Here is a 27,679-nt window from a genome sequence, read left to right on the forward strand (position 1 = left end):
TGAACATGTTAAATTCAAATCAATATAGAATCATATTCAAAACAGTGTGGTCCTGGCCATTGATTGACGACCTAAATTATCCCATTGACTGGGACAGATTAAGTGAACCTTTGACGGTAACGACCTTTGCTCACTTCTTACTTATTATAGAATTTAAACTGTGTGGTCACCATAGGTTCTTAACTCCTTTAATAATAAAATAATTCGAAAAATTATTCACGAATAACCTTTATGTTTTGATTTATTATTGATATAAATCAACACATCGTAATAATTATTCCGGATTAGTTTTTCGAATTACTTTATTTAGGTGTTGAGAACCTTATGTGACCCCACAGATTCAGTGTCTTTAACAAGTACATAGTGAGCAGTTATTGTTACCGACAAACGTTCACCAAATCTGTCCCAGTCAATGGGATAATTTAGGTCGTGAATCAATGGCCAGGACCACACTGTTTTGAATATGATTCTAAATGCTGTAATGCATTCAAGTATACGAAAGATATATTTCTTTTTCAGGATAATCCAATGACAGAGTTTCGGTGTTTTTATTGTACAAATGTACGGTCAAGAGATTTTGCAGAACTGGTAGATCATTGCATAATTCGTCATGATTCAGAAGAATTAAAGTTGAAAGTGGCAACACGTGTTTCATCATCTACTACAAATGTCCGAACTAAAAACTTCAAGATAATACCTGCTGAAGTTAAGAAGGACAATAAATTCATAATTCCCCAATGTGAATCATACACACTTAATATATGTAACATTTCTTCGGAACTGTTGTCACCTGTAAAGAAGAAATGTGGAACAGAATCTGAACAGAATGACACTGAAAGCATATCATTAACACAAAAACTTAGTTCTGTTTCAATTAAAGATAACAGCCATATTCTCGTAAATAGCAGTAACGATTCCGCCAATGATCATGAAAGTATGGTTACGAGTTCGGAAATGTCAACAAGGCATACACAGACTGAAGATTCGGCTGTCATAAATCTAAATGAGACAAACACAAATGATCAAGTGTTATTGAAAGAAATTTTACAGTTAGTTCCTACAGTACTTGAAAATTTGAAAAGTTGCAATAAACAAGATATGTATGTGAAGTTCCATACATTGATAAACGAGAACAAGCTTCCTATGAATAACATTGCTTTCCTGCTTTTCTCAGACGTCGTTGAATGGTTCTCAAAAAGTAACACACATGCAATGAGATATTCAAAAGATGTTAAACAGTTCTGGAAAGTTGGACATGAACTTTTTAAAGGAAAATTTCTCCGTTTTATGGCAGGATGGAAAAACCAAGGTCAGGAAGCCAAAGGTCATACAAAGCCAGAAGAATCGGTTATCAACTTCGCAGTTCCAGATAGAAAATATCTAGACAGCACCGAGTTATCACATAAACTAAAAAACATACAGCCTGGAATATTGGACGAAATGATCGAGTTGATTTATGATGATAGCTGCTGTCTTTCTAAGACATTTAAACTATGCGTAGATGGAAAGAAAATAAACCATGGCGCACAAAATCAAGTATACGGCGATGTTAATCTTTGGGGATACGAAGGTCCACCAACTCTTCAGGATTGTAAAGACAAACTCAGCATAGACAAGAAGCTTGTAGAAGACTTCACTGAAATATTAAACAAGATTGAAAAAAGAGATATTTATGATTTGTATCATACACCAGAACACCTGAAAAATGATATTTCAAGAGTAGCAAAACAAATGATCTGTAATTTAAGTCAAAGACTGCGAAAATTGCGAACAGTGAAACAGTCGAAGGTAATTGCTCTAGAAAAGCTAAAGGTTACGTGTATCAATGATGCTATGAAAGCAAAATATTCCTATGCTCTAAGTGCAATAAAAACTTTCATATTTAAGCTAGACTTATGCATAAGTAGACTATTGAGAGTAATTGATTCGGTAGGCCACGCAACTTCCGTCTGTAATGGTGTTCAAACATTTTATAACAAAGGAGACGCTTGCGATTTATCAATTCAGCAGAATTACGTCTGTTTGACTGGCTTGAAAGTCGAAGGGGATATCCAAAACTTAAACACGTCACTCATTAAACAAAGATCAGATGAATGGCATTCTATTAGGAAAACCGCTAAAGTAACCGGAAGTACCGCTCACCAAGCACTAGGATTGTCAGGACTTAAGAAATTACAAGAACATTTTGAATACGTCTTTCATCAAAAAGACAGACCAGATTTTTCGGAGGATGCCCAAAAGAGAATGAAATATGGAACCGACAATGAAATTAATGCCATAGGAACTCTTGTTTCTAAGATATTGCCAATCTTTTATCCGAACTTCTCATTTGTGGAGGAGGGTTGTGAGGTAGTATGTGACAAAGATGAAACATTTCTCATTGTCAGTCCAGATGGTAGTGCTTCCCCTGTGAGATGATAATGAATAATTCATGAATATGCATGAACATTTCATGAACTGTTCATGAACAGATTTCATGAACAGTTCATCATATCTTCATGAACATTTGATGAACAATTCATGAACTGAAAATCGACAGTAATGTTCATGAACTTTAATGTTCATGAACAATTCATGAACAAGAAAGGGTTCATGATCATTGTTGTTCATGAACATTTAAATGTTCATGAACCTTTCTTGTTCATGAATTGTTCATGAACATTAAAGTTCATGAACATTACTGTCGATTTTCAGTTCATGAATTGCTCATCAAATGTTCATGAAGATATGATGAACTGTTCATGAAATCTGTTCATGAACAGTTCATGAAATGTTCATGCATATTCATGAATTATTCATTATCATCTCACAGGGGTAAATTACTGTCAAGGAGAGGATTCTGGGGGGGATTGGAACCCACCCTTTTTTAGCAAGATCAATGCATATGAAAGGGTTTATAGTACATAGTTTGAACCCCACACCTTTTTTAAAATGGCTGGATCTGCACCTGTACCCACCCAATATTAAAACTAAAGTAACTATGCGTCAGATATAATAATATAAAAGGATACATGTAAAGTTTCTGCTTCTTTCTGTAATATTTTGTTGTCTCTGTTCTTCCAAGTAGAATCGCTGAATAAATGTAACTAAAATCTCCACGGAATCTGTTTTACTATCAAAACTGGCAGCTCCAGTTTGATATTTAATCATTCAATCCCCTAAAAGTATAAAAAAAATCCACAAAGAATCAATTGTTCTAGATGTTTTAAAGCAATAAAATTCAATTGAAATGTTGTTGCCTGTTTATACACTACATCTGAAGCTGTTAATGAATCAAATTCATTTCAAAACCCTCCCCCTTTTTATCCCCTGAAGATTAAAAAAACTGGCTACTTATTATTTTCACAAAAGAACAATTCAAAAACTATAAATTTTAGGTAACTACCAATAATCATATGTGGAAACAATTATTCATTTTGTTTATATAATTAAAAATAAATTTTCAAATATGCTTTCAGACTTTCTGATGTTGCTTTGCTCAAAGAAACCATAAAAAAATTATATTTCCTCAACAAATTATATTTTATAATAATATACACATGTCTGTCATGTTAAATTAAATTTGTAATGCACTTATCTGAAATCTTTCTGACTGGAAATGTCTTTTCCGTGTTTCCATCAGCGTAATCTCCATTTTGGTGACGTATTACCCAAGAGTGCACTTACGCTGACGTTGAGACTGTGACAATCTCGCCCCAGATAATATCGGCCAGAAGTTGATCTGTGCCGTAACGGAAGTATGAAAATAAATCAAGGGTGTCGCAAACAAATATTTATTAATATGCAGTTTTATTAAGTATAATAAAAAAAAAATCTTTAGTTTAAACGGCACATGGTGCATGTGAATAAACAAGTGGACTCACTTGGAAGGTATTTTTAGGGCCGAACTGTTCAGTACGATTAAAACCACGAGGTCAAGGTTTGTTTACATTGTACATACGTTGAGAAACGTCTGTCGTTGCGCCTATCTATCATTGATCTGATATTTTTCTAAGTTATTTATATGCCGGACGACAATTAATAGAAAGGCACATATGTGAACTTGGAGAAAATCAGAATTTACATCTTTAGCAGTTTAGGGAAAGGAAGAGTAAAAAAAACCTTCTTGCAGCAAACCAGTAACAGCAGTGACAGTCCCACACGCAGTGTTACCAGTTACTAAATCATCTATTATTCATAACACATGCATATGACAGATGAACATTTCAAGAATTTCAATGATCAGCTCGTGATTCATCAAAACTTCATGAACATTCATAAAATACTTTTAATGAACATTTCATGAATTTTTATGAGCAGCTACTGATTCATCAAAACTTCATGAACATTCATAAAATACTTTTAATGAACATTTCATGAATTTTTATGAGCAGCTAGTGATTCATCAAAACTTCATGAACATTCATAAAATACTTTTAATGAACATTTCATGAATTTTTATGAACATCTAGTGATTCATCAAAACTTCATGAACATTCATAAATACTTTTAATGAACATTTCATGATTTTTTATGAGCAGCTAGTGATTCATCAAAACTTCATGAACATTCATAAAATACTTTTAATGAACAGTTCATGAATTAAATTCATGAACCTTCATTTATGAATTATTTATGAATTTTCATGTACCATTCATGAACATTCACGAACCATTCATGATAGTTCATGAAGTCATGAATTTCTTCTCGCCGGGGTAGATACTTTAATTCAGAAAACTACAAGCCATCTGATGCAGTTGCTCTTGCTATAGAAATCAAGTGTCCCTATCCAAATAAACTGTATACAACTCCAGTTTATTACAAGATGCCTTGGTATTACGTGATACAGGTTTTATCTGAAATGTATGTATTGAATGCAAGTAGCTTGCTATTCCTATGCTACAGTACCGATAGTACAACCGTCTGTGTTGCAAACTTTGACGAAGAGCTGTGGAATGAAATACTGGCAAAACTAAAAACAATATACGGTACTGAGAAGCCAGTAATGCCAAAAAAACTACCAGATGAACTAAAGACAATAAAAGAAAAAATCAAAACCTACTGTGACAATAAAGTACAGTTTCTGGCTGAAATCCCATCTTGTCAAGTAAATAGAGAATGTAAACACGAACATTCATCAGTGGAAAGTGAGAAGATAGGTCGGAATTGTCATACAAGTTGTTTAGATTCAGTAAAACCTCATACCAAACATGATGTTACAACTTTACAGATGACAACGATTGAAATCAACAGTTGTTTAGACCAAGCGTACTCGCTTGAAAGGCACCTTGCTAGCGAAGTACTTATATTTCTTATTTCAGATTTAGATCGAATTCACGAGAGAGAGAAGCAACACTCAACCCCGGTCGGTTTCAGCATGAAGGGTTACAGTTTAACCTCATCTGTAATGCGAAAGATGATCGATGATACTTTGCAAAGATGTTACCTTAATGGCTTATATACACCTGTTGTCTCGTTTGATGGACAGTGGTCCCAGTTGGCAGTTAGATCGAGTAATGGACACCCACTCACCATTCTTCAGTTACAGAAAGACGTTTTTAGAGAATCGAAAAAAATGAGTAAATCAGAAATTGTTCGCAGCATAAAAAACACTAACATAGTCAAAGCCAAATCTTTAAATGAACTGATAGAACAGACCTTAGTTGAACAAAAATTCCGAAAGAACGAGGAACATAATAATTTTTATTCTCTCATAGTTTCACAGAACAACCGACAAGACTCAAGGTTATACAAAACATCTCCAAATGTTTTGAAATTTCTTAGATCGAAAATCTCATTAAATGAAGAATCAACTGAAGTAGAAGAGGAAGAAGCTACTTCTAAAACTGTACTAGATGCGCTGCCACCACAGATTGCGGAAACAGTTGATGAAAACATGATATCTGAAATAGACAGTGTTTGTACAAATTCAAAACTAGACACTTGTACTCACATTTCATTAGATATGACAGACTCGTTAAATGATATATTTGAAGATAATTTATCAGAAAAAATAACAGAATCAATGGAAGTTGATGTTTCTGATCCGATAGATACGTCTGCTACATCTACAGAGCTGAACGACAGTCCTATGAGTTTTCTAACAGCTTCTGACTTTGAAAGAATGTTGTCAGCTATAGTCTTAGATAAAAAAGTGAGTGCTATAAAGTGGCAAAGTTTGAAGGTTGAAGACTTTGCAAACTATTTTGAATTGCACGATGGAATAGGCAAGAAATTCACGAGGCATGAGTTACAAATTTGTGTGAGAACCATATCACAAAAACTGAAGACTGAAAGTATCCAATTTACCTTGTCATGGCCGAAAGCTAAATTGATAGAATTGCTTTTTCAATGTGTTTCTTCTCCATTGTCTCTCAAAAAAAAAGTTGTTAGGAAAGAAAAAAGAAAAAAAGATGCTTTCACTAAAGAAGATGTGTATAATAGAAATCGACAAATTTCCAAAGCATATTCTAAACATTATTTATGCCGAACATATTTTTCCTGGTAGATTTACTGACTGGCAACAACACTCTCCATTTGCCAAGTACACTCTTATTTCAGGAATTGAACAAGCCGTGACATGGTATTCAATGCCTGAATACATTCCAGAACGATACATGTATCAGTTCAATCTTCTTGACTGTCATCACTTGTTTGTGAATGCGAGAGTGAAGTGCTGTAGTACTGGAATAGACGCGTGTGGGATAAAAAAAGAAGCTTGGATCAAAGTTGCGAAAAATAGCAATGTCAATGGTTGTGGCCTTAGCCTAGCATTAGTCGAGGATTTAGTTGACAAACAGAGCAATGGATTCGCACAAAAAACTTTTTCTGAAGACGTAGAAAAAGCTTTGCATTCAAATGGGGATTTTAATGAAGCCCTTTTCTGTCGGCTGATAAGAGAGTGGTATGCGGCTGAAGATGACCCAGGAATTGATGTTATAGATAGAATTAAACGCAGACTCCGCTTTAGAGATTGGCTTTTGAAGGACATTAACTTCATGCAGTTTCCACCCCCTGGATTGCATGTGAAAGGAATACCACATATAATGTTTGAGGGTTTATTAACAAATATAGAACGCCGAATTCAGATCATTCCATTTGTTAAGTCGGGAAGTTATAACTCACGAGCATTGGGTAGTTTAGAAGCTGAGAACTTTTTTGGGGCGTTCCAAGACTTAGACCCTAAAGGTAGTGGTATTATTAGACCAGATGATGTACCAGCAGCAATAAGAACAGCATGTGACCTGATTGGTACAAGACTTGATCCCAATAGGTAAGTGTGTTTAGACACAAAAAAAAACATATTTTCAACCTTTCAAAAATGGAAGGGATATATTTATAGGTTTATTTATTTTCAAATTTTAACTTCATATAAATAGGAAGATGTGGTATGAGTGCCAATCAGACAACTCTCCATACAAGTCACAATGTATTTAAAGTTAAAAATATAGGTCATAGTACTTCCTTCAACACGGAGTCTTACCTCACATCGAACATCAAGCTATAAAGGCCCCCAAAATGACCAGTTAAACACAATTGAAACAGGAAAAACTAACAGTCTCACATTTTTACAAAACAAAAAACGATTTGAAACGTATAAAAGGGATGTGAACTTGAGTCAAACTGATTATTTTGTTTTTTTGATATAGGAAGATGTGGTGTGAGTGCCAATGAGACGAACTCTCCATCCAAATAACAATTTATAAAAGTAAACCATTATAGGTCATTGTACGGCCTTCAACACGGAGCCTTGGCTCACACCGAACAAAAAGCTAAAAGGGCACCAAAATTACTAGTGTAAAACCATTCAAACGAGAATACTAACGGTCATATATTTGCACAAATAACATTAAAACAAAGTACTTGCTTTTGTCTAATATATGTAATTTAAAAATCAATTTTAGGAAATTTGCCATGCACACCAGTCGAGCCAAGGTTTACCCTGTACATGAGTTAGAAAAGCAGCAAATCACAAGTTTGAATATACCTTACATAACAACAACATACGTAGAATCAATCGTTCCAAGGCAAGTTATTTAAACCTTTATACAGAAACGTATTGTTGCAACCACTTTCTTTTAATAACATGACTATCTCACAATAATGAGTTATCTCCTCTGCTTATTGTGAGATAACAAGTCACAGATTTGAAAGAGTTCAAAATAACGAATTGAAACCTCATAGTTTTATCTCATTACTATGTGATGATATCTCATATCTATTAAGTATTAGATGATATACATGTACCATAACTTTAATATGGTATCTCATATAAATACTAGATGTATTTGCATGGTTGTAAATTATCATGATTTTTTTTTCATGATTAAAAGAGTGCATTATATAATTAAGAGTTGTGACTATCTCACTATATGAGATAATATTTAACTTTATGAGATATCATCTCAGTAATATGACTTTTTTTTATCTCATTATTAATAAACTATGAGTTTTTGTTATGATGTCATAACTATGGATTTGTACTTTACAGACTATGTGGAAAGATAGAGATTTAACGATATATACAAGCCCTTAATCATCTTGAATACAGAAGGGTAACCAATCTATGCAACAAGCCTAATAAATGGCCACGACAAAATAATCCAGTTGATCAAAAATAAAACACATTTAAAACTTTATCTAAATATTCAACATGGTTGTGTGAGTACAGATTTCGATGTCAGCAAATGCCGTTTTGAAGGCCGTATAGAAGCCTATAATTGTTAACTTTATTTCCATTATGTCTTGGATGGAGAGAAGTCTGATTGGCACTCATTCCACATCTTCTTATTCATATTCAAAAAGAGACAACCACATGCCTGAACCAATTTTCTAACCTGACTGGGACAAACTAAAATAGGAAGGAATTAGACAAGTTTGGTTAAGTTCAAAATTTCCCACTAAGTATCGACGTATAAATAGCTGGTACGAACACGCAGTCACTTTGATATAAAAATAGATCATAAAAGATCTGTAATGAACAGCTAAGATATTCACCAATCATCTGTTTTATAATTTTGTTTTGTTTTATCAATTACAGAAATCACACATTTGATTCACCGGAAAGGGCAAAAAGATCCTATGGAAAGCGGAAAAGGGGAGAAATAAGTGACCCGTCCATGTCAAGTAGAGGTGCAAGACCAATAAGACAGCATCATCGTTGTGATGAGTCCAAAATATTACCTCATGTAAGAATGGGATTGGACATAACTGAAAATGAAATCACAACTTGAAGCACTATCAAATGCTTATATGACTATTTAGACGATTGAATGTAAAGCTAAGCGCCTAATAATTATGTGAATTACAATGCATACCTTTGTGGTTTTTTTTTTATTGTTTTTGATGGTGTTGTTTATGGTGGCATATATCTGCCGCTACTTGTCACTTAGTTGCGTCGTCTTAATAAGCTAAATAAGTCGACTTGCCAGTTAATTAAGTTATTTGTCAAATAATAAAATGAAACTATTTTGTCGAAAATCAAAATTTCTTTAGTGTTTTTGCCCAATTATGACGACTTTAATATATATCTGACAAGTGCACTTAATAAAGTGGCAAGTAGACTTAATTAAGCGTCAAGTAGACTTAATTAAGTTACAAGAAGACAAGTGTTACCTGACAAGTCGATTTGTGTATCTACAAGTTTATTTGTCAATTAACAAATTCTGCTTGTAACTTTATATGGTCTACTTATCACTTAGTTAAGTCTACTTGTCACTGAATTAGGTCTACTTGTCACTTACTTAAGTGTACTTGTTAGATATATAATTATGTTTTACATGTCATTAGGACGACTAAACTAAGTGAAAAGTAGGGGCAAATATATGCCACCATCATGATCACATAGTGTTAAAGCAATATTTGCAGAATATATCTATTTCATAGAATTTTGAAATATGCCACTGAAAATAATTTGTATTACTAGAATATATGTTGTCCCCCCTTTCAACCAGGTGTGATAATCATAATCTTGAATGAACTCTTAATAACACATCATTTTCCCAGTTGAACAGAAGCTCTAAACTTCTAATAAAAAAAATAAGTTTATCATGCGATGGTATGTTATCAGTTTCGTGAGTGTAAAGAAACACTAGCGTTGTTATTCCAAAAGTTTATTCCAAAACATCAAACACAACAAATGTAGACAAATTTAAATGCTGCCATATAATGTTTACAATTGTAATGTAAATAAAAAATAACAAATAGCCATGGTCAGTAAAGGACCTCAATGTGATAAATAAACAAGAACAAAGTATAAAAAATGATTTTAACAAAGCACATGTTCTTTGTGGTAAATTATTTAGGTGAGTGTAAAGAAACACTAGCGTTCTTATTCCAAAAGTTTATTCCAAAACATCAAATACAACAAATGTAGACAAATTTAAATGCTGCCATATAATGTTTACAATTGTAAATAAAAAATAACAAATAGCCATGGTCAGTAAAGGACCTCAATGTGATAAATAAACAAGAACAAAGTATAAAAAATGATTTTAACAAAGCACATGTTCTTTGTGGTAAATTATTTAGGTGAGTGTAAAGAAACACTAGCGTTCTTATTCCAAAAGTTTATTCCAAAACATCAAACACAACAAATGTAAACAAATTTAAATGCTGCCATATAATGTGTACAATTGTAAATAAAAAATAACAAATAGCCATGGTCAGTAAAGGACCTCAATGTGATAAATAAACAAGAACGAGGTGTAAAAAATCAATCTAACAATGCACATGTTCTTTGTGGTATCTTAAACTTGATCTCCACTTATACGATTTTCCACATAAATCACACTTGAGTTCTCTTCCACCATGTACTGCAAGGAAATGTTCCTTTAAAGATTTCTGTGAATTGCATGAAGCTCCGCATCCTTCTTTGCTACATATGATGATACTTGTCTCATTAGTGTGAACGGATGTGATATGTTGTTTCAATGTTTCTTTGTACGCAAAAGTCTTGTCACACACATCACATCGGTGTCTAAGCACTGGCTCATGTGTTGTTATATGCCCTCTATAGTTCCAGAGCGTGTTAAAGCCTCTGTCACACACTTTACACTTAAACCTAAACTCTTGAGTATGTTTACCCTTATAATGAAAATTTAGTCCACTAGCTGTCTTAAAAACCATGCCACATTGATCACACAAGTACATTGTAAAATGTTTAGTTTCTGCATTATTTGGAGCATGGGCATTTTGCGTGTGTCTTTTCACATTTTGTTTGTATTTACTGGAATAGCTACAAAAAGTGCAACAATGCATGAAAGATGGTTCTGTTTCCACTTCTTCTTCTTCTACTTCCAAGCTTTCATCTAACGCGTTTACAATAAAAGAGTCAACCATTTTCCTACAAGAAAGACAGTTTTGATTAAAAAAGAGAACACAAGTCATCGATTTAATTGGTTCGCATACACTAAAAACATTTTCTCTAATCAATTTTTTCTATACTTTGGATATACGTATGAACCGGCATGTACATGCGGACTTTGTAGCGTTATTACGTCGACTGCGCAAGCAGATGCGACATTTAGGGATCACTTTCCGTCGTATGTCTCGTCGTGTTAAAAAAAATCGTCCTAAAAACGTTGGACATAATTTGGATATTTGGTTTAATGGTTCAAAGCTTTACAACATTGTGTAGCAATTTTATAGTCGGGCTCATTAATGTATTGTTGAAAATTGTAGTTTCGTGGATAGCTATTTCTCGACGAATTCAATGGAAGACCCACATCTAAGTTTACGGTTTTTCATTTCACATATTTCTTATTATTTATAAATCAAAAATGCATGTCTCTCATCTAGAGGTTTATCTCCCGTTGTGTATTTTGCTATAAGAGAGCTACCATTTGATTTTTATGGGGGAGCTAAGAAGAAATTTGCAAAAAAAGGCAGAACAGGATTTTGAGTTTAAAAAAAAAAAGGCAGGATGAGTAACTTGGCCAAAAAAATAGGCAGGATGACATTTGTTGTAAAAAAGTCAGGATTAGCTAAGAAAAAAAGGCAGGACCGAATAGACTGAAAAATAAAAAGGCAGGATAGAGATTACAAAAAAAAAAAAAAGCAGGACTCAATTTTTCATCCTAGCCACCCCCCCCCCCCTTCCCCTAGTTTTATTAATATACGGTAAGTTTAGGAAAGTTGCGTATAGTGAATGGGTACCACCCAATAAGGTAGTGGAAAAGCCCTTATCACGGAAGGAGAAAACAGTGAGTTTTCTAAAAAATTAAAATAAGAGGTGCACAATTGAATTAAATGATAAAGAATCTAAAAAAGATTCATAAAGTTAAGTGTCTGAAGGAATTTGTGGATATAAAATAGATACGCCCAATATAAAGCTATGGCAAAGTCCGTATTTGAGATATAAAAACATGAAAAATATTTTCACCAAAAAATAGAAATAGAAGGTGCATATTTGCATTAATTGATTAAAAATGGAGCAATTTCAGAACTTTAATAATTGGTTTAGGAGGTGGTGTTGGAAATACCTGATAGGTGCCCCATATAATGCATAGTCCGTATCTTATACAAAGAACCCCCATAAAAGATGTTTACTTAAATTCGAAATAGACGGTGCACAATACAGTCATTGTAATTTATGATAAGGAATCCGGAGAGATTAATTAGGTCATATAAGTGACGGATAAAAAAAGGAGATCCGGCGGATTGAAACCCTTTTTAACTATCAATGCATTTGTATGGGAACATATATTTGGAATCCCCTTTTCTCCTGGATTGGACCCTCTCTCAATTTAAAAATGGCTGGAAACCCCATTGTATATTAAGTGGTAAATGAGGAGATGCACTTACAAAACCGGCCAAACATAGTATAACTGTCCAACGAACGAACGGAAAGATGGCCTTCATTATCATTATAAACCCCCGCAAAGTGTTGTACAATTGGGTGTCACCAGGGGCGGATTAAGGGGGGGGCAGGGGGCCCGGCCCCTTTTTGGGAAAAAAATTGTTTGCTTATATACGGAATCACTGAAGCGTGACTGGAGCGGGCCCCCTCTTAGGTCAGTCAGTGGGCCCCCACTTATGAAAAATCCTGGATCCGCCACTGGTCACAGAAATAGGTCTACTCCCAAAACAAAGTGAAGTACTTGTGATCAATTATAGGCTATAGTACAGCCTCGAATGTGTGTAAATACATGCATTTTTGTATTACAATTAAATCTGTGCGTTTGTACAATTTTAAGTACAACGGAGGACAATTCTGAAACTTATACATACAACAAACCTTCCTCTTGTTTTAACAACATTTAAACATCCTTATACTGAATGTAGTAAGTCGAGTACACCCTATTAAGCTAAACATGTTTCATATAAGTTTTCAGGATGTTAATGTATTGAAATATATTTGTGTTATTTCGAAAAATGACACCTTCTAAATGTATCGTAAATAACTTTGAAATCACTACTAGAATACAGTGAAATAAAGATTTTAACAACATTTAACATCCTTATACTGAATGTAGTAAGTCGAGTACACCCTATTAAGCTAAACATGTTTCATATAAGTTTTCAGGATGTGAATTTATTGAAATATATTTGTGTTATTTAGAAAAATTACGCCTTCTAAATGTATCGTAAATAACTTTGAAATCACTACTAGAATACAGTGAAATAACGACTGATCATACAGTTTCAAAATATACAAGCGAGACTGATCGTACAGTGAGAAATTCAAACAAGTGTTATTTTCTTATTTCTGGCTTCAAAGATCTGGTTGAAACTTTTACCACCACTTGAAATATATTTCATTTAGTTAATTAAGTCTGGTATTTACGTTAATTTGTACACTAAGAGGGTAAAAAGATTATTTTTAGGTTCACAGACTGATTGTCCTTAGTGATGCACTTGAAAATCTATTGATTAAGACAGAGATACGAATAATGAATGTGCTAAATTTAATTCTAAACCATTTGAGAATATCGTTGTCAGCTGAATTAATCATTCAGCAATGTACAGATGATCCACTTACCGTTTAATTCAGTATATCCATCAAATTTCACATGCTATCCAAAAAGTTCTCGCTTCGAAAATCGCGACTTCCGGATAGCGTACAGAATAGTATCTACACTGTGCTTGTATGTTGATAAAAATAATGGCATCTTTAGATGTAGTTACAACTTTTCTTACAGTAATTCACATTTTATCACTTTTCTATAGTTATAGGAAACAGAGCCCAATAGCAAATTATGGTCCATATCTATTGCATCAACAATAAGACTATCAAAAATCCCATACTCCAGAAATGACAACCAATAAGTTTTTCAATTTCAAAAGCAACTCTACTTCCATTAACAATGAATAAATCAAACAACATAATCCTAACAACATGAACAATGTTTAGTTTGTAGAAATTTTATCCAAGCATATACTTGTGCTGGTACATGTACATGGTATTAATAAAATGCCCTTCATTGAGCTAGGACCTTAGCCTAGGATAGGTCATTAGGATATAAGTAGATTTTTAATATAGATCAATAATGAACAGGAACAAACCATTAACAGTCAGCTGGAAAGTTCCATTTGTATCTTTACTTTCTTCCTTCCCTGCTCCAAAAATAGTTATGTCAACATCATAAATTCCTGTATCATTTGTTTTCAGATCACTAAACTTCAGATTTATAGTATTGTTAACCCATGTTACTCTGTCTTTGAACCTGTCTCCTGGTACAGTACAGATCTAGAATAAGAAACATTAAATTGTTGCAATTTTAGAAACAACAAGTGAAACTGCGAGCTACTGCTTACTGATGATACCCCCGCCGCAAGTGGATAATATTAATAGTGTAAAATATGCAAGTGTTCGGTAAACAGGAAGTTGTCGAGTGATGAATCTGAATACGCATCACACGGTATGGCTGACATATATAAATGTTGATACCAAATTACAGAAAGGGTGGATGTGTAGTTCCTGAGAAAAATGAGACAAAAGTTTCATGGGACGGACGGACAGACGTTGTTATTGATGGATCGATGGCTGGACAATCAGACAGAACAGACAGTACCCCCACACTTTTTAAAAGCAGGGGTATAATAAAGGAAAAGGGGGGGGGGGGTAGAACAAAACTATACTTGCATCAATTGACATGTCCTCTTTTTATACAAATATTCCACAAGGCGAAAGAATGTGAAGAATTACTGTGGATTCATTTATTTTTATGAGTATCAATTTTTAGTTCATTGAGGAAAACTCTGCATATTTGATTTGGGGTTTTGCTAATCGCTACACACAAAAGAATATAAACAAGAATGTGTCCAAAGAACATGGATGCCCCACTCGCACTATCATTTCCATGTTCGATGGACTGTGAAATTGGGTAAAAAATCTAATTTGGTATTAAAATTAGAAAGATCATACCATAGGCATGATAGTGAACATGTGTACTAAGTTTCAAGTTGATTGTACTTCAACTTCATCATGTTCATCTCAAACTACCTTGACCAAACAAAAACTTTAACCTGAAACTCACTCTTTCATTTTTAATGTTCAGTGAACCATGAAATTGGGGTGAAAAGTCTAATTTGGCTTTAAAATTAGAAAGATCATATCATATTGGACTTCAGCTTCATCAAAAACTACCTTGACCAAAAACTTTAACCTGAAGCAGGACAGACAGACAAACAGACGGATGCACAGACCAGGAAACATATTGCCCTTCTACTATCGTAGGTTGGGCATAAAAATTTGTTATTCTTTTCTGAACATATAAATTTGTAGTTAAATTGTAACCCATAACTATTGGTATCCAAGAAACAATTATGAATCTACTTATTGAATGATCCAAGCGACAAAAATCCTCCAACTCAGTGCATTGTTACACTTCTGAAACTAGTGCTGGAGAACAACTTCTCCTTCAACGACAACATGTTCAATGACAATCATTAGAGGCAGACAGAATGTAACGCACTTGTTATTATTCATTTGTTCCCATTAATCTTATGTTGGTATAACAAGAATTTCTTATTTAGATATATCTCAGGAGATAAGGCCAACTAAAATTAATTAGTAAATTTTCATCCAAATTTTTGAAAAAAACAGGGCGGGTGGGAGGATTTTATTTTTTATTTTTTATTTCTTCTGGTGACGTGTTCTTCATATATGCAAGTGTATCAAATAAAGTTGTGAGCTACTTCTCACTGAGTAATACCTCTGTCTCAATATTTTAGTTAACATGAAGTTGTTGAGTGATGAATCTGTTAACCTATCACAGGGTATAATAGATGGTTTAGGGAGCTACCATTTGATTTTTATGGCGGGGCTAGGATGAAAAATTTTGTCCTGCATTTTTCTTTAAAGTTCTGTAATCTCTGTCCTGCCTTTTTATTTTTCACTCTGTTCGGTCCTGCCTTTTTTTTTTTTTAGGTTATCCTGACCTTTTTTTACCTAAATTGTCGTCCTGACTTTTTTTTTTGCAAGTGTCTCATCCTGCCTATTTTTTTCAAATTTCATCCTAGCCCCCCATAAAAATCAAATGGTAGCTCCCTTATAAAAACACTGAAACCAAATTTCAGAAATCCTTGTCAAGTAGTTCCTGAAAATTCGGGCGGACTGACAAACGTAAAACCATTTTTTAAAGGTGCGGGTATAATAATAAGCTTAAATCATATTTATAGATATATGAAGATGTGGTATGAGTGCCACTGAATGAAACACGCTCCATCCAAATAACAATTTATAAAAGTAAACCATTATAGGTCAATGTACTGCCTGTATAAGGAATCGTACAGAATTGTTCAAATCTTAAATAAAAATCTCTGATTGGCAACCACTGTTCTACATGTAATTATTGCTTTAAAAACCTATTCTTAGTAAACAACAAAAACATAGAGAAATGCTCTCTTCAGTTGGACTACCTTTACCAAATTTCTGTCTAAGTGATGTTTTTTGTCTCCATAAAATGAAGCAAATATGCATTTGTACGCAACACAAGAATTATGAGTACAGAATAAAATGAAAACTCAAACAGTTTTGAAAATAATAGGGTTGGTGCTTTTCTGATTTTTCTTCAAGATGCAAATATAATTAATATGTAAAACATAAACTTGAAAAAAGAAGTTGTTTAATGACTCTATTGAGGGTATTGTGACTGAAGGTGTTTGCTGTTTATTAAAAACATAAAAAAAAAGAGGCTCTCAAGAGCCTGTGTCGCTCACCTGTTACTGTATTTACTGATGTCGGCCATCTTGGTTGGTAGGCGGGGTCATTAGACACTTTTTTAAAATAAATACCCTAGTAATGATTGTGGCCAAGTTTGGTTAAATTTGGCCCATAGTTTTAGAAAAGAAGATTTTTGTACAAGTTACAAAAATGACAAAAGTTGTTCAATATTGACTATAAACATGATAAAGGACAATAACTCCTTAAGGGGTTCTCTGACAATTTTGGTCATGTTGACTTATTTGTAGATCTTACTTTGCTGAACATTATTGCTGTTTACAGTTTATCTTTATCTATAATAGTATTCAAGATAATAACCAAAAACTGCAAAATTCCCTTAAAATAACCAATTTTATGGCAGCAACCCAACAACAGGTTGTAGGATTCATCAAAAAATATGTGAGGGGATAGATCAAATTCTGATAGACATTTAAATCTTGAAAGATTTGCCCTAAATGTCTTAGTTTCAAAGATATAAAGCAAAAACTGCATTTTACACTCTGTTCTAATTTTAGCCATGTCGGCCATTTTGTTTGGTAGGTGGGGTCATCGGACACATTTTTTAAACGATATACCACAATTATGATTGTGGCCAAGTAAGTTTAAATTTGGCCCAGTAGTTTCAGAGAAGAAGGTTTTGTACAAGTTACAAAAAATTACAAAAAAGTTTTTAAAATTGACTATGAATGGCAATAACTCCATAAGGGGTTGACTGACAATTTTGGTCATGTTGACTTATTTGTAGGTATTATTTTACTGAACAGTATTGCTGTTTCACAGTTTATCTCTATCTATAATAGTATTCAAGATAATAACCAAAAACTGCAAAATTTCCTTAAAATTACCAATTCAGGGGCAGCAACCCAACAACAGGTTGTCCAATTCGTCTGAAAGTTTCAGGGCAGATATATCTTGACCTGATCAACAATTTAACTCATGTCAGATTTGCTCTAAATGCTTTGGTTTTAAAGATATAAGCCAAAATATACATTTTACCCCTGTGTTCTATTTTTAGCCATGGCAGCCATCTTGGTTGGTTGGCCAGGTCATTGGACACATTTTTTAAACTAGATACCCCAAGGCTGTTTGTGGCCAAGTGTGGTTAAATTTTGCCCAGTAGTTTCAGAGGAGTTAACGACGACAGAGGACGACGGACGCCAAGTGATGAGAAAGCTCACTTGGCCCTTTGGGCCAGGTTAGCTAAAAATGAAATGAAATATTGACGGTTTCCGGGGAACAGATATGGACAAAATCCAGAAATTGTAAATTTGTAAAAATAAAAAAAATTGGGGCAGGGTGTTTTCAGAGGGGCGGGCGGGGATGAAAATCTATCAATTAAATTTAATTGGCCTAAGTCTAATATAAACCTACCTTGAATCCTGCTGCCTTATCATAGTAGCTGAAGATTTCTGCCTTATCTTGTTTGGTCTTTCTTACTGTCCAGTTAATTACTGACAAGTCAGTAAATTTTACTGTAGAATCACTGTATACAAAATTGGTTGTAACTTCTTTACCTGCACACAGACTCACTGGTTCTTGGTTAAGAAAAGATGGATTACCTGATAATTAAAGACAATTATAATAATAAACAGATGCATTAATCATGTTATTGTCAGTGTATAATGTACATTATGTACATAAAACATCCCTCTAATTTTATTATTACTTTCATGAAAGCAATTCAACAAATTCAGACAATTTATTATCATGATTTCAATCAAAATGAGCTTGTTTATGTTTGTACAACATGTTCAAGTTTTATAGAAATAAACATAACATAAAGAGTTCTGAAACATTTGTTTTTAAAATCTAAGTCAGACTTAGTTTACACAGGCACTTGTCTCAGAAAAAAAATCCTATATACCTTATTATAACATGTGTTAACGGCTGTTGTCTGCTCTATGGTCAGGTTGTTGTTGCTTTGACACATTCCCCATTTCCTTTCTCAATTTTATATAGGAAAAAATATTTCTGAGACAAGTGCCTGTGTTATTTAGTATATATATGCATGCATGTTCAATAATTTAGACAACATTAAAGTTTCAAGAAGCTTGTCCATGTTGTTTCATATGACTTTTTAAAGATGATTGCAACAAACTTATATTGACTTGGCTTACAACTAAAATGCACTGTACAACTATTGTTGGTGTGATGAGACACTCAGACTGTCAGAAAATAGAATCTGTATCAATATTTGATGAGGGAGAAATGATGCTAAAGATCATATGAAATTGACATGCAAATGTATGTGTTAACATTGATCAGTCTCCTTAAGGTAGCACAATACAAAGATTTGATATATCCAAATCACCAGTTTTAAAATGCTGTAATTTTCTTTAAAATGCAAGAAAATTTATAAAAGTTGTATTTCTAAATTGCTAACAGATTACTCTTTTAAATTAATGCAATGTTAGTATTATACAACAATTATGTAATCAATTATAATGTTAACTGTGTCTACAAAGTTTTTACAACAAATTTCCATTTTAAATTGAAATTAGCTTCTTCACAGATACCCCTAGAGGGTTGATTTTATTATATGTTGTTCCTAGAGACATTATCTACAAAAAGGTGACTCAGATTTCTGACAGAGTGTAGAAGAAATCAATGTTTAAACCTAATCAAACCTTATTTACTTTTATGTGGTAAGGATTTTTATACTAATTACATTTTTAAGAGGGAATGGAATAGGATAGCGATAATTTGAGACACCCTTTTGTAGCTTCTGTTGTGTTGAATAAGATTTCATTAAAATTTCCTGTATAGTTATAGAGATGATAGAGCTAAATTCATTCAAGTGAACCCACCAAGATTTTGCCATTAATTGCATAATAGTTGATTACATAATGATTGCATAACAAAAATATTGCATTCATATAAAAGATTAATCATTTATCTATCTATACATACCTCTTTTATTATTTTTTATGCATTCATAAGAAAGTAACAGCATTCTAATAATTAATGACTTTATTCATTAATATAGGTTGAAAAATACAGGCAAAGTTTAGATGTTTATGAAGTGGGCTAGGCTATATTTTACCTTTAGAGGAACCTTAATAGAATTGGGTAATTAATTATTTTGCTTATATCAAGGTTATGCATGAAGTTTCTGTGCAAAGTTTCTAGAAATCCCAAGAACCACTTAAAATAACTAGAGGCTCTTAAGAGCATGTGTCCCTCACCTTGGTATATCATGTATATGTGCATTAAACAAAGGACCCAGATGGATCCATGACAAAATCTTGTTTTGGTGTTGTTGATGTGTTTGTAGATCTTAATTTACTGAACAATCTTGCTGCTTACAATTATCTCTATCTATAATGAAATTAGCCCAGAAGTGACAGTGGAAAATATTTTGTAAAAATTTACGTAACTTATGAAAATTGTAAAAAATTTACTACAAAGGACAATAACTCCTTAAGGGGTCAATTGAACACTTTGGTCTTATTTGAAGCCCTTCCTTTTAATGCTGTCCATTATTACTGTTTACAGTTTATCTCTACCTATAATAATATTCAAGATAATAACCAAAAGCTGCAAAATTTTCTTTAAATTACCAATTCTGGGGCAGCAACCCAACAATAAGTTCCCTGATTAATCTAAAATTCCAGGGCAGATAGATGACCTAATGAACAATTTTATCCACAGCAGATTTTTTCTAAATACTTTGGTTTCAGAAATATGAGCCAAAAACTGCATATTACCATGTGCACTATTTTAGGCAATGCTGGCCAACTTGGTTCACAGGCAGGTCTCATTGGACTAATTTTTAAACTAAATACCCTAATGATGGTTGTGGATAAGGTTACAAAAATTAAAAAAAAATGTAAAAAAATGACTATAAAGGGCAATTACACCTTAAGGGGTCAACTGACCATTTTGGTCATGTTGACTTATTTGTAGATCTTACTTTGCTGAACTTTATTGCTGTTTACAGTTTATCTCTTTTCAGGTATGTTTGAATGATTGTGATGCCAGAACTCAATATTTTGGGAGTCCAGCATCCCAATATTTTGGCATACTAGCATCCAAACTGATATGATGTCATCATTCTAGTGTGATTGGATGCCAGTATCTTAAAATAATTGGAAGCCAGCATCCAAACGTTGAGGTATTCAATATGAAATTAAAAGAATTACATCTGCATCTATCAAAGGTGAAGATGCAATTTTTTTAATATTTTTTCATTATGCGCAGACACTTTTTTGAAATATGCTATATGCAGAAATAAGAAGTGCTTTTTTTTATAAAACAATTTCACAACTACAAAAGTTATTAATATAATCAAAAGAGCATCCATAATCTTTGGGAACCAATAAAATCCATTAAACAGCATCTACTATTTATAGGAATAAATGAATAAGTATGTTTTTTGTAAAATGAGCATATGTCGATACTAAAACAAATGCAATATAGTAGAAATATTCCTAATATGGAACATGGCCATAACATTTTCTGAGGACCAGGGCTCACACTACTTCAGAATCATAGGGAGAAGTGACTTTTCTTTCTGAAACTGATAGGGAAAAGTGGTGAGATTTGAAAGAGAAGTGCTCCTACACTCCCTGCACTACAATGCTTGGATTTTACTATAGTATAAAAGGGCATATGTAAATAATCTTTTTTATTTTGTTCAATTCATATCTGAGTATACAAGTAACAGGTCGAATTCAAAGTTGGTGAAGTTTAGGTTCTTGTGAGAAACTACCAACTAAATATCTAGCACTAAAAAGATTATTTTTTATGTCAAAAAGGTGAAGAAATTATGATATATACATTAATTACAATTTAATTAAAAACTATCTTGTGTATGAAATTCAGTGTTTCTCATAAAAAAATATATGCAAAGTTATTAAAAGCTGGGCCATAATAAATTGCATTAGTATATATCTAATAGTCTCAAGAGTTAAATCAATATTTTGAAACAATTCATATAAATTATATGGAATTAAATACACTAATCACTTAGATGTAACCAAAAGTCTGTTAGTTTGTGTGGAATGAATAATTTTCCCTTTTGGGGTTTATATTCTTCTGTGAGCTGTTCCATCCATGCATCCGTAGTTATTATTGTAAAAATACGGATTTCGGTTATAGCTGGTCTGGTTCAGATTCGTAGTTAGAAACGATCATTGGTGGACAAATACAAGAAAATTTACAAAAATAAATGATGTTTGACAAGCTATTTGGAAAGGAAAATTACGTTTTTAATGCAATAAATGGATTGAAAGTTTACTGGAGACAACTTTTGTCACATTTACATGAAGTAACAAACTTATTTTGTCGCCGAGAGTTAGGTTGATGTATGTTTTGAGTAACAAGCACCGGAAGCTACAAAAGTTGTCTTTTTATCTAACAACCTGCTACAAACTGTAAAGACAATGCTTCAACCTCTTTTTGTAAGAAGATTAATCGCTTCCCTCATGAACCATAATTTCTGAATATTAGCTGAATGTGGCTGAAATTTTCTGAATTTTGGCTGAAATGTGTCTTAGAACAAATCAGGTGTCTGAATCCTGTCTGACCTGTTTATTGATGGTGTCTGAATATTGTCTTATAGTTCTGAATTTTGTCTGAATACTTCTTATTTAGTCAGAAAAAGTTTCAGACATATTCAGAACTTCTGAATACTGTCTTATTTGTCTGAATTATTAAGAAACACCAGTAAGATCAATTCAGAAACCAAAAATTAATTAAATACACCCCTAAATATCTTAATATTGTCTGAATTATTCTTAATCATTCAGATATTATGTCAGACAAAATTCAGAAAATTGGAAATAAGTAAATTCTAATATAAAGATCTGAATATTGTCTGAATTTTTTTAAATCATTCAGAAGTTACATCAGACAAAAGTCAGAAAACTGGAAATAAGTAAATTATAATCACATAGATCTGAATATTGTCTGAATTTTTCTAAATCATTCAGAAGTTAGACAAAATTCAGAAAACTAGAAATAAGTCATAGATCTGAATTAAATGTCTGGATTACACTGAGTTGTTTAATTTTAACACATAAATGGAAACATAAAAAATAATTCTTCAAAAGTCTGAATGTTATGTGAATAAGTTTCACCAACAAAACTACATAAAATAAAATATTTTGAAAATGTACAAATAACAACAAAAATTAATTTCCCTGATTACAAAAATTTTGAAATCCTTCATCCCAGGCTCATCAACATAAAAGTGCAAGAATCTTAGTGTTTTCCCAAGGCAATATAGCTACTGAACTTATTTTTGAGGTGGGATAGGAGGGGTCCTAATCCCGAAATCCTGGACTTAAAAAACGAAATCCCATAATCCCGACGTCCCGAAATCCGAAAAAAAAGAACTCCCTGATCCTGAAAGAGTGAATCCCAAAATCCTGAGCTTAAAAACACCCGATCCCGGAGTCTTGATAAAGGTCCTTAATAATAATCCCCCCTATTTTTCATCTAACATTTTGGGATGACCATGAATGCAGTGACAGTCATCAGTTTAAACCCATTGGTATATAACTATGAAATACTTTGGAAAACCAAGTGTACATAATTAAAAACTCATGAGTAGTTTGATCATTTAGTGATGAAAAACTGAACAAACACTTGTGCACTTTAAAATATTGAGTTTTTGAAAATTAAAGCAGTATTGCTTTATTATCATTAAGATATTGGATATACTGGTGCATGGGCATTAATTTTGGTAGAAAAGGTACTTATATTAAATTCTAACAGTTATTATCAGTACAATTCATTTGTACCTAGTCCAAATAATTATGACGTTTTGAAAGGCTATTTAATTTTAGCTTTGACACCTTTTGCAGCAAGGTGCAAAGCCGACAATAAAATAACCATTCAGTGGGAAAATGTTTTTAATGCAACACCAGGAATTCATGTTTCTTATACATTAAAACTTCTCTAAATACAGTTCTCCCACCATACCGGCTAAATCAAGGAGACCCGTACATTAAATGGTCATTTAACCTTACGAAACTGGCCATATGATTCCTTTCAATCGGATACTAGTGTCATTTTTGTATTTGAATAATTAAAATCATAATAGTTCAACCTCATAAAACGGGCCTTGTCATTTAATATCACTCATCATTAATTAAATTATTATGTGACATAAAAACAGTCGGTTCAAACAGTTATATACTGCGAGTACTGTTCAGCTTGTCAGATTGATAACTTTATCCCAATGTTTTACTAGAGTGATTACCGGCAATTTCTAGCATCACAGTTTACAAATTTCATATAATTATTAGGGAAAAATCGTTAGTGTATGGTATTTTTTATTTTTTATTCCTGCAAAATAAAAAAAAAAAATAAGATGAAATACAAGTTGTAGCAGTATTTTACGATAGAAATTATTCACAAAACTAAAATTCACAAAGGAAAACGTATATTTGAATAAGATAAAATACATTTTTAAATATTTCTCAAACACCCATATTAAGGGGAAGTTACTCTTCGAAATTTTAAATTTCAACTATCCAGCAAACCCTGCAAATTGGCCGTAATTTGTGACCTGACCGGCGGCCTGTTTTGAGAAGTTTCACTGAAACACCGTTACGGGGACGAATCAATTTCGGGCCAATATGATATGGGGCGAGATTGACACCTTGACTGAAACGCACTGGCATACGTCATCAAAGATTACGCTGGATAAACAAAATGGAGAATCCAAACGCAAATGTTTTCAGATAAGTATTTTGATTTAACATATGATAATTGTAATTATTATAAAATGCAATTTGTTGAGGCACTATTAGAAAACATTTAGGATTTAAATCTGAGAAAACATCAGAAAGATTTGGCAGACAATTAATGTAATGAATATATATATATTATTGTCACATTCATAAAACAAATACTGAAATAGTAACTAGGTTTATCTGCAGTCGATAACTTAAAATGCACTACCACTTTCTACATTAAATGTAGAAATTAAATTGGGTGAACAATAAACTTAGTGAAAACTATAAGTCACCAATTTTATCTTTAAGGGATAAAAAGGGGGGTCTTAATTTGAGTTTAGGCTTCCAATGTAAGATACAGTACAAATGCATAAAGCAATAATGTTTCTATTGAATTTATTGCTTCATAATCTCAAGAACAATTGATTCTTTGTGGATATTTTTGTACTTTTAGGGGATTAAATATGAGCTGCCAGCAATGATATGAAACAGATTTTATGCAGACTCCATTTTAATACCTTTATTCAGCATTTCAAGTTGGAAGTACAGAGACAGCAAGTTTTAAATTACAGAAAGGAAGAGAAGTTTATATCTGACACATAATTTTTATATTAGTTAATCAGTTTGTGAGTGAGGTTTAAGCTGACCATAGTTAGTGTTTTTATTCGACTTATGCAAACCATGCAGGCCATTTTTTTCATGGATAGGATGTTAAGAATGTTATTTATTTAAATATTTGAATATGATCAGATCAATCTATGACCAAAGCACTCAATATATTTTGTGTTTCTTAGTAGAAGAAGTGATAAACCTTGGGCTTAATTGGAAGATCAAATCAGTTACAATGGGGTTTTGATTCCATTTCATGCTACCTTATTATGGCTGAATATGTCTTAATAAGGCTGAAGATTGGATTAATTTGTCTGAATAGTTCTTAATATGGTTGAATATTTCTTAATATATATGAATATTTCTGAATATATATATGAATATTTCTTAATATGTCTGAATATTTCTTAATATATGTCTGAATATTTCTTAATATGTCTGAATATTTCTTAGTATGGCTGAAGATTGGAAGAACATTGGCTGAATATTGCTGAATATGTCTTAAAAAATGGCTGAATATTTCTTAAATACAGCATCATTTAAACCATAAATTTTCTGAATATTTCTTAGTTTCTGAATATTTCTGTTGCTGAATACTGGCTGAATAGTCCGAAATCCAGTCAATATTCAGAAATAGACACAATTACAACATTCAGACCTATTCAGACGATTATTCAGATATAATTCAGAAATAATTCAGACAATATTCAGCCACCAATTTTCCATGAGGGTTAAGTCTGAATTTCTTTAATTATCAATTAAAAATTTATGTTTTATCAACTTGGTAAAAATTGAAAATGTCTGATGCCAAAGCGACTGAAAGCGAGTATCGTTAACATCCGGGCGACTTGTTTTTGCTTTTGGGGGGAGGTGAAAGTGAAGTGAAAGTTGGGAAAGCAACTTCTTCGCCCAAGTCGCCTGGTAGCGTGAGCCCCGATGACATTGAAAAATTTAGTAGAATTAAACATAATTTTACCTTAAAAAACAAGAGTGCACACGCTGAAATGTCTCGCCTTCTTCACTTATCATTGATATTATGTTGATTGTCCCAAGTATAAAACCTTATTAAAAACTGTCACATAAACTTAACATTAACAAAGACCAATGAACCATGAAAATGAGGTCAAGGTCAAAAGAACCATGCCAGGCAGACATGTTCAGCTAACAATGCTTCCATACAACAAATATTGTTGACCTATTACTTATAGTTTAAGAAAAATAGCAAAAACACAAAAATTTAACACTGAACAATGAACCGTGAAAATGAGGTCAAGGTCAAATAAAACCTGAGCGACTGACATATAGATCATACAATATTTCCATATACCAAATATAGTTCACCTATGGCATATAGTATAGTATTAGATAAAAAGACCAAAACTCAAAACTTAACTTTGACCACTCAACCATGAAAATGAGGTCAAGGTCAGATCACATCTGCCTGCTAGACATGTACACCTTACAATCATTCCATACAACAAATATAGTAGATCTATTGCATAAAGTATGAAATAAACGAAAAAAACACAAAAACTTAACTATAACCACTAAACCATGAAAATGAGGTCAAGGTCAGATTACACCTGCCAGTTGGAGATGTTAACCTTACAGTCCTTCTATACACCAAAAATACTAGCCCTATTGTTTATAGTATCTGAGATATGGACTTGACCACCAAAACCTAACCTTGTTCACTGATCCATGAAATGAGGTCGAGGTCAAGTGAAAACTGTCTGACAGGCATGAGGACCTTGCAAGGTACGCACATATCAAATATAGTTATCCTTATAATAAGAGACAATTCAACATTACAAAAAGTCTGAACTTTTTTTTCAAGTGGTCACTGAACCATGAAAATGAGGTCAAGGACATTGTAACTTCCCATCTATATACAAAGTATGAAGAATCCAGGTCTTTCACCTTTTAAAATATAAATCTTTTTAGAAGTTGGCTAACGCCAACGCCAACGCTGCCTGATCACTATCCCTATGTCGAGCTTTCTGCAACAAAAGTTGCAGGCTCGACAATAAAAAAATGTAAAAAAACTTTCTTTTAGCATATGAGAAATTTAAATTTTAGTTGAGAACACATTTATACTAATATAAATCTGCAACTTATATTATTATAACTTAACTTTTTAACTTATGAATAAGATTATTGTGTAATGAATTTCAAATCAAGAACCCCAAACAGCATGAACAGTATTAACATGATTAAGTAAAAATTCAAATTAACAAAC

General features: G+C 32.8%; 2 protein-coding genes across 3 annotated transcripts in view; one reads left to right on the plus strand and one right to left on the minus strand.

Annotated features, from left to right (window-relative positions):
* LOC143076802 (uncharacterized) overlaps positions 1-27,679 on the plus strand; it is a 493,545-nt gene that overhangs the window by 213,082 nt on the left and 252,784 nt on the right. The window lies entirely within an intron of this gene.
* The window catches only part of LOC143076798 (uncharacterized), an 87,590-nt gene that overhangs the window by 12,126 nt on the left and 47,785 nt on the right, over positions 1-27,679 (minus strand). For both annotated transcript variants that reach the window (XM_076252668.1, XM_076252669.1), the window contains 2 exons: positions 18,518-18,705; positions 14,485-14,668 (listed from right to left, as the gene is read on the minus strand). In XM_076252668.1, the coding sequence (XP_076108783.1) occupies positions 14,485-14,668; positions 18,518-18,705 (372 nt within the window). The remainder of the gene's footprint in view (positions 1-14,484; positions 14,669-18,517; positions 18,706-27,679) is intronic.

Source organism: Mytilus galloprovincialis, chromosome 5 (assembly GCF_965363235.1).
Source record: "Mytilus galloprovincialis chromosome 5, xbMytGall1.hap1.1, whole genome shotgun sequence".
Lineage (NCBI taxonomy): Eukaryota > Metazoa > Mollusca > Bivalvia > Mytilida > Mytilidae > Mytilus > Mytilus galloprovincialis.